The sequence below is a fragment of the Liolophura sinensis genome, chromosome 8 (genome assembly GCF_032854445.1).
Source record: "Liolophura sinensis isolate JHLJ2023 chromosome 8, CUHK_Ljap_v2, whole genome shotgun sequence".
Taxonomy (NCBI): Eukaryota; Metazoa; Mollusca; class Polyplacophora; order Chitonida; family Chitonidae; genus Liolophura; species Liolophura sinensis.
Window position 1 is genome coordinate 20684315 of NC_088302.1, and position 12710 is coordinate 20697024.

The 12710-nt window shown below is 40.3% G+C and overlaps 1 protein-coding gene across 1 annotated transcript in view; it reads right to left on the reverse strand.

Moving 5' to 3' along the window:
• Nucleotides 1-566: 566 nt before the first annotated feature.
• LOC135473295 (NT-3 growth factor receptor-like) overlaps nt 567-12710 on the reverse strand; it is a 46596-nt gene continuing 34452 nt past the window's right edge. Inside the window, exons 7-12 of the mRNA XM_064753142.1 lie at nt 11481-11623; nt 10855-11143; nt 9138-9444; nt 2621-2858; nt 1374-1532; nt 567-752 (exon numbers count right to left, since the gene is read on the reverse strand). Coding sequence (XP_064609212.1) covers nt 567-752; nt 1374-1532; nt 2621-2858; nt 9138-9444; nt 10855-11143; nt 11481-11623 — 1322 coding nt within the window. The remainder of the gene's footprint in view (nt 753-1373; nt 1533-2620; nt 2859-9137; nt 9445-10854; nt 11144-11480; nt 11624-12710) is intronic.

A 12710-nucleotide genomic window follows, 5' to 3' on the forward strand; every position in this document is an offset into this window, starting at 1 on the left:
GGTAACAAGGAACATAGGGCTAGGGAAATGCGCATTGTCATGTATCATGATTTTAGAATGACTTATCCGATCGCACTTCTGATAGTCATTTTTACATACAATGGAGATAGTCACCAGTTGGTATAGGGACCTACTTGAGATTTCATATGGATGTACTTCAGTTGTATGAGAGAGGGCAAGGTAATAGTTACAGTTAAGCTGTACAACATGCATGCATATTATCAAATATGGCAATACTGTTCTATATACATGATATTTATATGGACGTGTAAAAAATAAAACATCACCATGGCTGCTCGTAACAAAGAGCCGACGTGATTTGTTTGTGTTGAGGAATTTGGCGATATGAGGAGGCCGCCTTAACGCCAGGCTATACAAAGGCCAGCGCCATAAGGCTGCGTCTTTGTGGGGAGTTGGGTTGGGAGTGGAGATCTCAGGACAACACAAATAGGCTTAGGACTGGAGAAGAAACCATGTTAACCAAGAGTCGAGATGAAAAATCCAGGGATAAACTGGAGATATGTTCCGGGTCTGCCCAATAGCCTTGAACTGCTTGAGCCAGAAGCTCAGGCTATCAGATCCAGGTAGGTAGGCTCAGATAAGCACATCTTATCCAGTTTAAGACGAATCTCTTTCATGGTAAGCCGGTCTTGAGGCTGTCGCTTCCAACAGTCAAGCATAATAGCGTAAGCTTCCTCGGGGCAGTAGCGGGGGCATTCCAACAGGTTGCCGTTCTGGATGTGCTGCAATACCTGCGGGTAAAAGTGACACGGAAAGACGGCTCTTAGTATAAGCTTTTAACATAATTCATGTAATACTGCACCAAAGTAAAATAACCTCAAAAACAATATCTGATATGTAATGTTGCTGAACCCTTATCCGAAAATAATTCCTACGTGTTCGATTTAGCGGTGTTCTTGTGACGTCTTTTCCGTTTTCATTTCGAGACTTGCTGGTTTTCTCAAACCATAAATCAGACCGCCGTCATGTAACCGAAAAATTCTCCACTACGGTGTTAAATACCATTCAAATATATAAAGAAAATATTGTCGCTGTAAGGTTTTTTATTCATACATATCATACCACAATTCAAATTGTGTGTCTTACGAAATCTATCGAAGCTGCGGACCTTTTTCCTCGATGTATGCTAAAATATCGCGTGCTAAAATATCGATAATTTAAAATGAGCCCGAAATTATTCCAAACGGTAGGGAATCAAGTTTACACGACTCGGGCATACACGACTCGGGCAACTCACACAAGATGACAAAGAGCTTACCACAAAAACTGCATTTATATCGTGGCACCTGAACTATACATCCTCATGTTTTATGAATTGTGAAAGTAAGAAAAAGATATAAGAAAATACATACCTCGTGATTGGATAGCTCGTACCAGGGTTGTTTGCCGTAAGTGAAAATTTCCCACATTACGACACCGAAACTCCACGCGTCCGACTCGACAGTGAACTTCCGGTACATGACGCTCTCCGGAGGCATCCATCTCACAGGTAACATCGTACTGCCACCAACCTTAAAATTTATGGGTGAATATTGAATTCGTTTCTGCATTACAAGACAACGATACAGAATTTTAGTCATTGACTTAGTTTGCCCTATAGCAATTAAACGTTACAAGCCTATGGAGATGTCACCCAGGCCACGGGATCACTAAGCGAGTTTAGATTTAAGTCAAAATTTCCATATACTTTAAAATTGTTATTTCTTCCGTAACAAGGTCAAATTATTGGTTTAGAACCTAAATTCTGGTTTAAGATAAATTTCAGCTAAAATAACGGAAATGAACGTACAAAGTTTAATGACTGAAAATTTGACTTAAATGTTAGATCGTTTCGTGATCCGGGGCCAGAAGGTAAACCCCTGACTCTAAAACTAGTGTCGCTTTGATCATTTATTGTTTAATTTGTTTGGTGCTTAACGTGCCCACATATTCGTAGTGGTACCTTACCGGAAAGTCATGCTCGATGCCACCATACAGGTATGATATAAGAGCAGCACAGATTCCAAAACCAGATCAGCGACTACTTTGTGACGCCCGCAACTTTGTAACGGTATAATCAATTATAACAGTCTATATGGTATAGTCGAACAACATTTGGCAATTAAAATCAGGGCGTGCTAAGCTTTATGAACCAATATAAATGTATGTATACATAACTCCAGATATACGATATACATGATGGTACAGTGTTTAGTACTAATGCCTTTATCAGGGTACACATATTGTATAAATCAGCTGAGGATGACAAACATTATGCTGAAATATGGAACGCTCTGCCGTACTCGTGGTTGCGTCTGTTACAATATACATTAAACTGCATGTAGTCTGTGGGAGGTATGCATGGATTTGGGACAAAGTTCTATATGGGGTCGATTCCACAATGCCATTTCTGACTTGTTATTTTTTTAAACCTCGACACAATGCTTAGTGTTTGGTTCGAAAATTTGACATTTTTGTCTAGGTAACATTTATATAGGGTTGTCAAAATTTTAATTTCTATAGCCCCCCAAATAATGTCTGGAATTGTATTTCAAGTTTTAACTTAAGTCCGAAATGGCCTTGTGGAATCAGCCCTTGATATCTCTATATGCATACTTACCCTGTAGTAATCCGTGCTATACACATCCCGTAACATGCCAAAGTCGCCGATCTTCACTTTGAGTTTGTCTCCAACCAAGCAGTTCCGCGTGGCCAGATCTCTGTGGACGAAGTGCTGAGAAGCCAGGTACTCCATACCGATGGAAATCTGCAGGGCGATGTGAAGTAACTGGGGTATTGTCAACTGCTCTATGTTTATATGACCTTTGCAAAGAAAGGCTGCGTCGGGACCATTTCGCCTGCGAAAACCAAAACACATTTTGTGTGTGTGTGTGTTAGAACGAATGAATGATTGGGGTTTAGCACCACATTGGGGCCAATTCAGTAATGCATATGATGATTTGTGTTAGATATGTCTAGGTTGGAGGAACTGCCACTACGTCTAAGAATAATATGTAGGTTGTAGGTAAGTGGGAGGAACCTTCGTATGCCTTTATCCATGCCGTCTCAGACAGTGTAGTCTGTTGTTCTTTGCTGTATAAGGGTGCATTTTAACTGCGGTACTATAGCAGAAAACAAGTTTAGATCTATTTTCTTTAGTCGACTGGGGTTTTCCGCCTTACATACGAATTATTCCATGTACTGCACACGTACTTTTGTAAAAGGGTACGTAAAGTGATTGCATTTAAATCAGATAATAATAGTTTCAGATACGGTTTCCAGTGCTCTTTTTCCTGATGCTCATTTCATTTTACTTGGTCCTTTAATCTATTTATCTGATAGCATCGCTGACGATAAGGCTATTCTGCTTATGCAAAACGTCTGTTCGAAGAGCCCCCATCGACATTAGGCCTAGCTAATGGTGTCAGGTCATTCATGATTATGATAGCCATTTTGGTATCATTTTAAAAACTTAAAATTTAAAAGCAGCATAACATCTAAGCTGCCATTAAACCTTATTTCTAGCTAACCGGCATAATGTAAGCGGACATTACAGCAGATCACGCTATAAACGGCTTGATGCAAACAGACAATACAGCACTATAAACATCACACTATAAACGACACATAAATACACATTATAGCAAATCACGTATGAACTGAATCGCTGAATCTCCAAACTGCCTCGTTCTCAAATTCACGGTCTTATTAATAAATGATCGATCAACAGCATTACTCTTGCAGAAAGCCACCGCTTTTATAAACACTCAAAGACCACAGATTTTGTTATGTTCTCACTCTTATGCTGCGATGGCCAGCTGTTGCATTCGATCTGTTGTTTGCACAGCCGATGTATGGGCGGGTAAGTGCAAAACAATTACACTCGGCGGTTTCTGAGAATTGACTTCAAGCGAATAGAAACAAACAATGATGCAAATGTCAGAGGAAAGACAAGTGAAAACGATATGCTAAACTACTTGTGAAAGCCTTACTCCCTTTTTTAGTTTTTGTTTTGGACTAAACAAAATGCCGAGTTCCATGTTTTGCTTAATGGACCCCTTCAGCTGTATCAATTGCGTACAAAATGTAATCCCTACAAAATTTACCATAGAAACCAAGTATTTATCTATATTTTATAGGGACCATGAATATGTTTGGACTTGGTTTCCAATAATTTTCAACTGACGCTGAATTATTTTGTATTTTCTTTCAAGTAAGGGTAAAAGAAAACTGTTGCATTCCACCGTTTTTGCTGTTCGTGTTAGTTTTAAGATATTTAAGGACGAATAATAAAGCCACTTTCAAATAGGTGTTAAAGTTTCATGAAGTGCTTAAGTTTCAATCATTGAGTTCATTTAAAATTCTCCGAGTTCAAATTAGCCTTTTCGTGTGCTGTTTTGAGTGTGTGACTGAATTTAACCTGATTATAGGTGGTCACGTGCCCTACCACGATAGTGTTATGTATCATTACCTACTTTAGCCCTGTCTGTTAGGTTGGAGGTTTTCGACAATCAAACCCTCATTCTACACGAAACATTACGAAGCGTGGCGAATGTCATGAAAGTGTTATTGTCGTTGTTGGCGCCTATGCCTACTCAACAGCGCCTGGGATTTTAGTGATGCAAAGCTCTTTTATCTTTCAGTTTTTAAATATAAAAATGTAGTGGCAGCTCTGGGAATTACGCTTCCGTGTTTATCCCCAGGGGTATCTCTGAGGGTTCATATGTGTACTGCGTTGAGTGAGGTGACATGTAGCTTGTTAGCACTGTAGACCTATTAGCCGCCGGGCGTATAAGTGAAATATTCTTGAGTATGACGTAAAACACCAATCAAATGATTTCTCTCGATATTTGCTTCCATAAATCACTTTGTCAAACGTTTGTCTTTCTGTAATTTGTATCTCTGACTGATCTTTCACCGCCATGAAAATTACCAATAAAACGTGTGTTCTAGAAATTCACAATACAGAATACTTCAAAATGCTGAGTAAACCCAGAGCAGCGACGACACTTTGGTAGTTGGCAAGAAGTTGCGGTGAAAATTCGACTTATTATCTCGCCCTAATGGTCCTGACGTATGGGAGTGGCAAGTATAGAATTTCACTTGAAGACGGGAGCTGTCTGTCATATTGACATTCACGGTTGCTGTAATAAGGGGGAAAAATGAGAAGGTCGTGGAGAACAGCTGCTGTAGTATATGATTTCACTGAAAGACATTCAGGGCAAATATGTGAGGAGATATAAAAAGCACACGTCAACATAAAAACGACACAAAAACACGGTCAAAATTAAACACCCTTCCAAAAGCACTTCAGCGCGTAAATAGGGCTTCTTTCATTCTTTTTCTCGCGTTTTTGTTCCAATCTAATTTGTGCGGCCAATAAAGCTTTTTTGACGACATTGGTATCCTATTTACTCATCAATTTGCGACAGACTTCCAGTTCACATTACATTGACGTCACGGATCACATACAAGGTTTGCTTCATTGGCAATCTTTGTCCCTAACAACAATTAGAGAGAGATAGAGTAACGAAGGCCCGTCTTGATCTGCACGAAGGAGTCTGTAGCATCTGGCAGGTCCACCGATACCAAGCCATATGCGGCTGAACATTACTTGTTATACGAAAACATATTTCATATGAAACACTTGACTCATTTTTGTTCATGCGGACATTTTAAAGAACTTTTAAAATTTAAATGTCGGTACACAGTGGTTTGTACTTTTACACGTCTGTGATTTGAATTTTTTTAATACATAAAACCACAGATGCTGGTAGAATTATGAACGCTTTCAAGTTTTCTCCCGGGGATATTTCTCGGTTCAGATGTGTAATTCGTTAAGTTAAGAACACATCTTGTTGTGCTAGCTGTATTTTAGACTCTTTGAGGATGAAAGTCGCTCAAGTAAATCATCTCGTAATTTCTGAATTAAGGAACCTCTTCTCTTCCCTCGCAAGATGTACTTTGCTACGAAGCACAAGCACATACATGCTATTAAAGCATCAGAGAAACCAAGCCATTGTGCCAGTTAACTCATAAACCTCCTGACACAAGGCAGCAGCCGAGACCAGCTGTTATCTGGATTGAAACAGGCGGTCTCATTGCCCGCGAGGTAATAGTTTCAAATGAAGCCGTTGATGCGACTCGTCCAGCCAAAGCTGTTGTCAGCCAAGTCTCCGTCACGATCGATACACTGAAGGAATTGTTTTACCAAATATTACGATTTGCTTTATTGGTGTATTCTCAAGAGACACGGCTAGCAAATTCTTATGAATTTTAGCACCAAGGTGGTTTTCTCTAACAGCACATTTTAAAGTATTAATGTGAGACCTTTACATACTCTGGTCCATATGTCTTGATCCATATCTTGACATATCTGTATATAACCATTTACCCTAGACTTGGCATGAACGAAAACTGCACGAAAATATTACTGTTGATTTGAATAAAATACGAACTAAGAAAAAGAGTATCACAAGTTGCGTGCTATTTCTGCTTGTTGATGACCTCTATATGACTTGTCAAGCAAACCAGTATCTGCGCGGCTCAAATGGCGACCAATTTTTCAAGACGTTAATTAAAGGATGGTTAGTGCGTGAGTAAGACATGCTGCAAACGCACAGCAACTGGAGACTAACAACGGAACCGCTGAAGTCATACGTCCACGTCTTATCTCTGTACATTGTGCTACATGTTGCAGCGTGTCAACGGTGGGCATCAAATCTAACCTCGATACAATCTCTGGAAATCCAATCATTTGATCCCTAAATCGGGTAATTCCGCCAAATAAATCAATACAACGTGAAGTGTTACAATGTTTCAATAAACCGGCAGCTCTTGTATCAGCTTATGCAGACCGACGCTGAAAACAAAAAACCGGTTGACCTTGATCAGTGAGAACTTTCGCTCCTGATTACATGTTTGATTAATTTGACATGTATGAAAAAAAAATTAGTGAAAGCTTAAATAATTTAAAAAATAAAAAGCTGTACAAAAATGTTAACAACGTCATGTTCAGTTCAGAAAAAAACGCCTAATTTGAAAAACTTAAGCTCATCAACATGCCCTCTCGTGTAATCAATGCACAGCAACCAACAGGTCGTAATCTCTGGCAATTTCTTTGACAAATCTTAGGGATAAATATGAAGCAAATGACAGGGTCACTGAAGTTCAGTTGGCAACATATCTTATAAGGAGGACTAAGTGAAGCTGCAAGCATAAAGGATTTTGTTGGAGGAGGGCGTGGGTGGAAGGTAAAGACAGAGAAAACTCGCCATCGGGGGAAACATAAACCTTTGGTGGATTCGGCCCTAGCCAAGCGCCCCAGGGTACTTGTTTTTGCTCTGTAGTACCACTAATAAAGGCGAGTAGCTTTCGTGCATCTGTCAATATCTGGCGGATGTTTGAAGACAGGCGGTTTACCGGAAGAGCGTGAACGGGTCGTGCTAGCCGAATGATTATCTCATTACTCGGCTGGACATAGGTAAGCCTTGGGTGCGGAAGACGCTTGACCACAATCCAGATTGGAAAGTTAGTGGTAGCCATCATCGATTTTCACAACTTCATCTCTCCTAATTTGGTAATTAAAAAAGCAGACAGTCAGTGATTTGGTCGTCTTAGCCTCTGGTCTTTCCGGTCAGAAATGATGTACGGGCCTCCAAATAAACGATCTGACCTCGGTTCATCAGTTCCTATTTCCCACGCTGCATTCATCACGTTGTAGGCCAAATGTAGATGCTTAGCCAGCAGCCTTCAATAGGAAAGACCCCGTTGCTATGGCCAGCGCAAAGTGGAATATCATAGTGTGATAAAACGCCGTGAGATTTTACATGTGATATTCATCGCATGGCGGGTAAATTCGATACGTGATATCACGTTATCATGATCAGTTAAAGATAATGCAGGATAATCAGATGCTTTCAGATACCAACATGGCCACACAGCTCTATTGCAAACCACCAGACCATTGTGTTCAACCATGAAGGCCGAGATAATGAACCATACAGAACTATCTATACGAAATATATTAGATCTCAAGGCTTGATATTACATTCAAAATAAGGCACGTTATTTATTAACATGTTTTTCTAGACATGTACCTGTATGGATAGTGTACTTTTTACCACAATATACACATACGTAAAACATAGTAGATACATTTAATTAGGCCTACATCTGTCCTCCAAAAAAAAAACCAAACTGTTTCTTGATTCAAGCATGCTCTTCGCCACCATATGACTGAAACACTATCAATTCGGCGCAAAGCATAGTCCATCTATTCATTTATCCTATCTGTACGTGGGAAAGTCTTTCAGCAGCCTGTGTGATGAACGTGGATTTTCCCCCAGGCTCTGCCCGGTTTCCTCTCACTGTAACGCTGGCCCCCGTCGATTAGGTAAAATATTCTTGCGTAAGACGTTAAACACCAATCAAATAAATAAATAAATTCATCTTGTCGATTCACAATGAGTACGGTCACAGTTTCTCTTTATTCTGTATGATGATGCTGGGAAATGAACGTGACTTGCACACAAATGAGTTCTATTGCACTAATTATTCTCGCGCCCATGCACCGTATGATCATGCCATGTACCTGGCTTACTGAACAAAGGCGTGCCCCTCCGCGCAGCACAGTGTACGGTGTGGTGTGTTTGAAACAAGCTTTTCTTAGATATTTTGTGGTGAGTTTGGTTCATTGGATGGTTTCTGTATATTCCGAGCTTGTCTTGAAAATATCTGTCTACTGTATCAAATCGGTCTCATTTAAAAGGTGCCACCTAACTGCAGGATTACGTTCGACACCAACCATGACATCTCATCCAGTGTTAGCTTGCCGACAGAGGGTCGACCAGGGCTCGAGATAGCCCTATATAAGAACAAAGGCGCAGACAAGAACCTGAAACATCGTTTGTGTGAAATCTCAAATAATTTCAAGGCCCAGGACCTCAGTATTCGAGACCAAAGCTCTGAAGAGAATGGAGGACTTTCTTGAAAAGTTTAACCTTAAACAAATACAAAGGATGAAATTGTCTGAGGTTTACTGCAAATGTTCAAAATACCGAATCAAAAAAAACAAAACAAACAAACAAATAAACAAACACAAAAAATGACATCCTCATCACTCCTTCATGTCTTACCTCAAAAAGTTGTTCAGATCCCCGCTTTCCATGTACTCGAATATCATAATCAAAAGGTTGTCTTCCGCGCATACACCGTAAAAAGTGACGATGTTTTCATGCTGCAGGTTTGTAAGGAGTTCCGCTTCTCGCTCAAAGTCTCGTTTCGTGTCCTCGCTCTCGCTGTCTTTCAGAGCTTTAATGGCCACCACGGTGGAGTCGTCTTCTTCGGTCAGGTGTTCACAGACTCCAAGGTACACACGGCCAAAAGCACCTTCCGCAAGTTCACGGATAAACCGGATGTTACTTTTTCTGATATAATTAACGCCTGGGAAAAATTATAAAGAAACCATCTGGATTATTTGGTAAGAATGCGTGATTGAATGGGATATAATTGACATTGACCGTATTTCAGCGATATCATGTCGAGAATGCACTGGAAACAGGAAACAGTATTAGGAATTCCACATTACTTAGTAAGAATTCTTATTATCAAGAGAAACCAATATGCATAATGCGAGCAAAGATGTTATAGCCCCACATCATATATTTTTATAACTTTTTGCCCATCAAATCCCACGAAATGACATCTAATGATTTAGTTATTTATTTTATTCTGATTTTACGCTATACTCATGAATAATTTACTGATAGAACGTCGGATCAGTTTTATGAGTGAAGAAAACCCAGAGTGCATGGATTAAACCATTAGTAAGTGGCAAATAACAGACGGACTTTTTCCAGAACTTCACCTGCTGAGCGAGCCCAAACTGTATGATAAACACTGATAAAAGGCAAGGAATCTCCAACTACCTTTATTTATATATTTATTTATTTGATTGGTGTTTTACGCCGTACTCAAGAATATTGCACTTATGCGACGGCAGCCAGCATTATGGTGGGAGGAAACCGGGAAGAGTCCGGGGGAAACCCACGACCATCCGCAGGTTGCTGCAAGACCTTCCCACGCACGGCCGGAGAGGAAGCCAGCATGAGCTGGACTTGAACTCACAGCAACCGCATTGGTGAGAGGCTAATGGGTCATTACGCTGCGCCAGCTCGCTAACCAACTAAGCCACGGAGCACAACACCCCCCTCCCCGCCCCAACTACCTTCATAATGATCACCTAAACGGCTTTGCATGCAATACCGCATACAGTCACCAAGGGCACGAGAACAAAGGTGGTATCCATAGGATATCTTGTTAAGCCACGGTTGACTGCATACTCCTTACAGCGCATGCCTTGCTCTCTGCCTTCCACTTTATATTACTGCCACCAATACACAAGCTAGACCTTAGGAGCCTGTGAGACGTACGTAGGCTTTTTTAAGCTTAGCCTCATCACCTGTTGTGATGAAATTGTTTTAGGTTTTGGTTAGAATCCCGTTGTACATACTCTAGAGAAAGAGACTGCATGTGTATAAAGTACTGTTAGAGACAAAGGTTTACATGGATTGTTTTTTGTTTGCCGACAACACTTCCTGCTTCATCACCGTGACCCGAGTGACCTCGGCGTTGTTCAAGATTTCTGTACAAAATTTGGTATTGGTGGCAGTGATGTAAAGCGAAATCTAGAGGACGACACATACGCTGTAAGGAGTGTGGGTTGATTTTATATTAACTTTGTATTTGAGTGCGCTTATTTTGTTAAAACAACAACAGTAACAAAAACACAACACCCAAACGTTAGAATTAACGAATAGGTCAATATGTAAACATAGTTCCAAACATAATTACCAGAAACTTTTGATCCGGGTTTGTTTTTTTGGAAATAATTGGGATTTTCTATGATGTTTTCGGCTTTGAGTGGCATTGTTTCCCTTGCGATGATAGACCTGTTCCTGGAGAGAACAAAGCCTGCGTTGCTGGTCTTGACCAGTGGTCGCCGGGAGCCGTTAGAGCTGAGCGCCATGCCGAAATCGGCTTGGTCGCTGGTCAAGCGCTTGTTGTACCGACGGACCATGAGCACTGCAATAAGTACGACTGTCAGGACGACACCAAGTATCACTGCAATGGCCACGTACACCTGAGGAACGGAAGACATTGAATGAGATTTGGTTGATGTCTGTACGTTTCAGCTTATATGCTTAAAGCAGCGATAAAGGACATCGCCGTCCTGTCGAGGATAATTCCTTGTTTTTTTGTGTTTGTTTCGTTTGATTTCCAGCATTTATTATGTTCTACCGCTTCATCACTAGAAAGATCAGTCTGATGCGTTAGCCGTGGTGTTTAGTCAGACATCTGCCATATACGGTCTGCAATTTCAGTACAATTTCAAGCTCCAAATGTTTCCTCCCTCGAACATTCACTCGCTCTTTTAAAGCAAGATGACAAATATAAACCTATCAGGTGGGTTTTTATACCAGATTGTTGTTCTTGTCCGCGGCAGAAACGTTCTCCGTTTTCTCTTCGGGTTTCTTGGGAGGCTGCTGAGGGCGTGTCTTATTGGCCGGCACTAAGGGTTTCTGTCCACCGTGTGGTCTACTAGAATTAGGGTTTGGAGGACCTGGAATATTACACGTAAGTAAGATAATAAAAACAAAATCCAATATTGGAGACAATGTGGTTAAGATAATACATAAGATGAAATATTGGAGACAATGTGGTTAAGATAATACAAGATGAATTACTAGAGACAATGTGGTTAAGATAATACAAGATGAAATACTGGAGACAATGTGGTTAAAGATAGTACTAGATAAAAAATTGGAGAAAATGTGGTTAATACGGTTAAGATAACGTATAGGATATGATGTGCATGACTAACATTTCACAAAATGTGATACTGGAGACTATGTCGTTGAGATACTTCAGAATCTGCAGAAAGAGTGCAAAACGAAGCAGGCAGGGCCGCTTCAGAAATAGAAAATCCGAGCCATAACCACACATTCCAGTGTAACTTTTGAAACAAACTTATGGTGCAATAATATAATATAATTACAATATTATATAATAATGTCATCGAAAACGTCTGACACAGGCTTCTATGATTTGCTCTTTTTAAAAAAGAAACGTATATTGTATTAATGAAAAGCCGTGGATTATTGAAAGATTGCGATTGAATAATTTCAAGTGCTTGGTGAAAATTTCGCCATAATGTGTATATGTAAAACAATTAATGATCACTCCGTCTGACTTTTGGCCATGAATGACAGCCTCAACATCTGTATGTGACACGTGTTAATGACCGCCTGCGTGACTTTTATTCACAACAATATTTGTACACCATACATGTTAAAGGTCAATTGCGTGGATTTTCGCAATTCCGGACAACCTCTAGATCTCGGTATGCCATACATGGACATGTTTATAATGATCACTGGTGACTTTTCGCCACTGCAGTATATGACACATGTTAATGACTACCGACTTGACTTTTTGTCATACCTGGGAGACCTAATTTATGCGTGTTTGATACGTAGAGATTATTATTACAATGTGTGATCCGCGATAATGTATCAGCTGGAGTTGTCTGAGGTCGGCCTGTAATATCAGCCGACCTCGAAGAGCGACAGGCCGACCTCAGACAGCGAGAGCTGATACAACATACCGGAACGCGCACTTTTATAATAATCTATTTATCATATACCTTT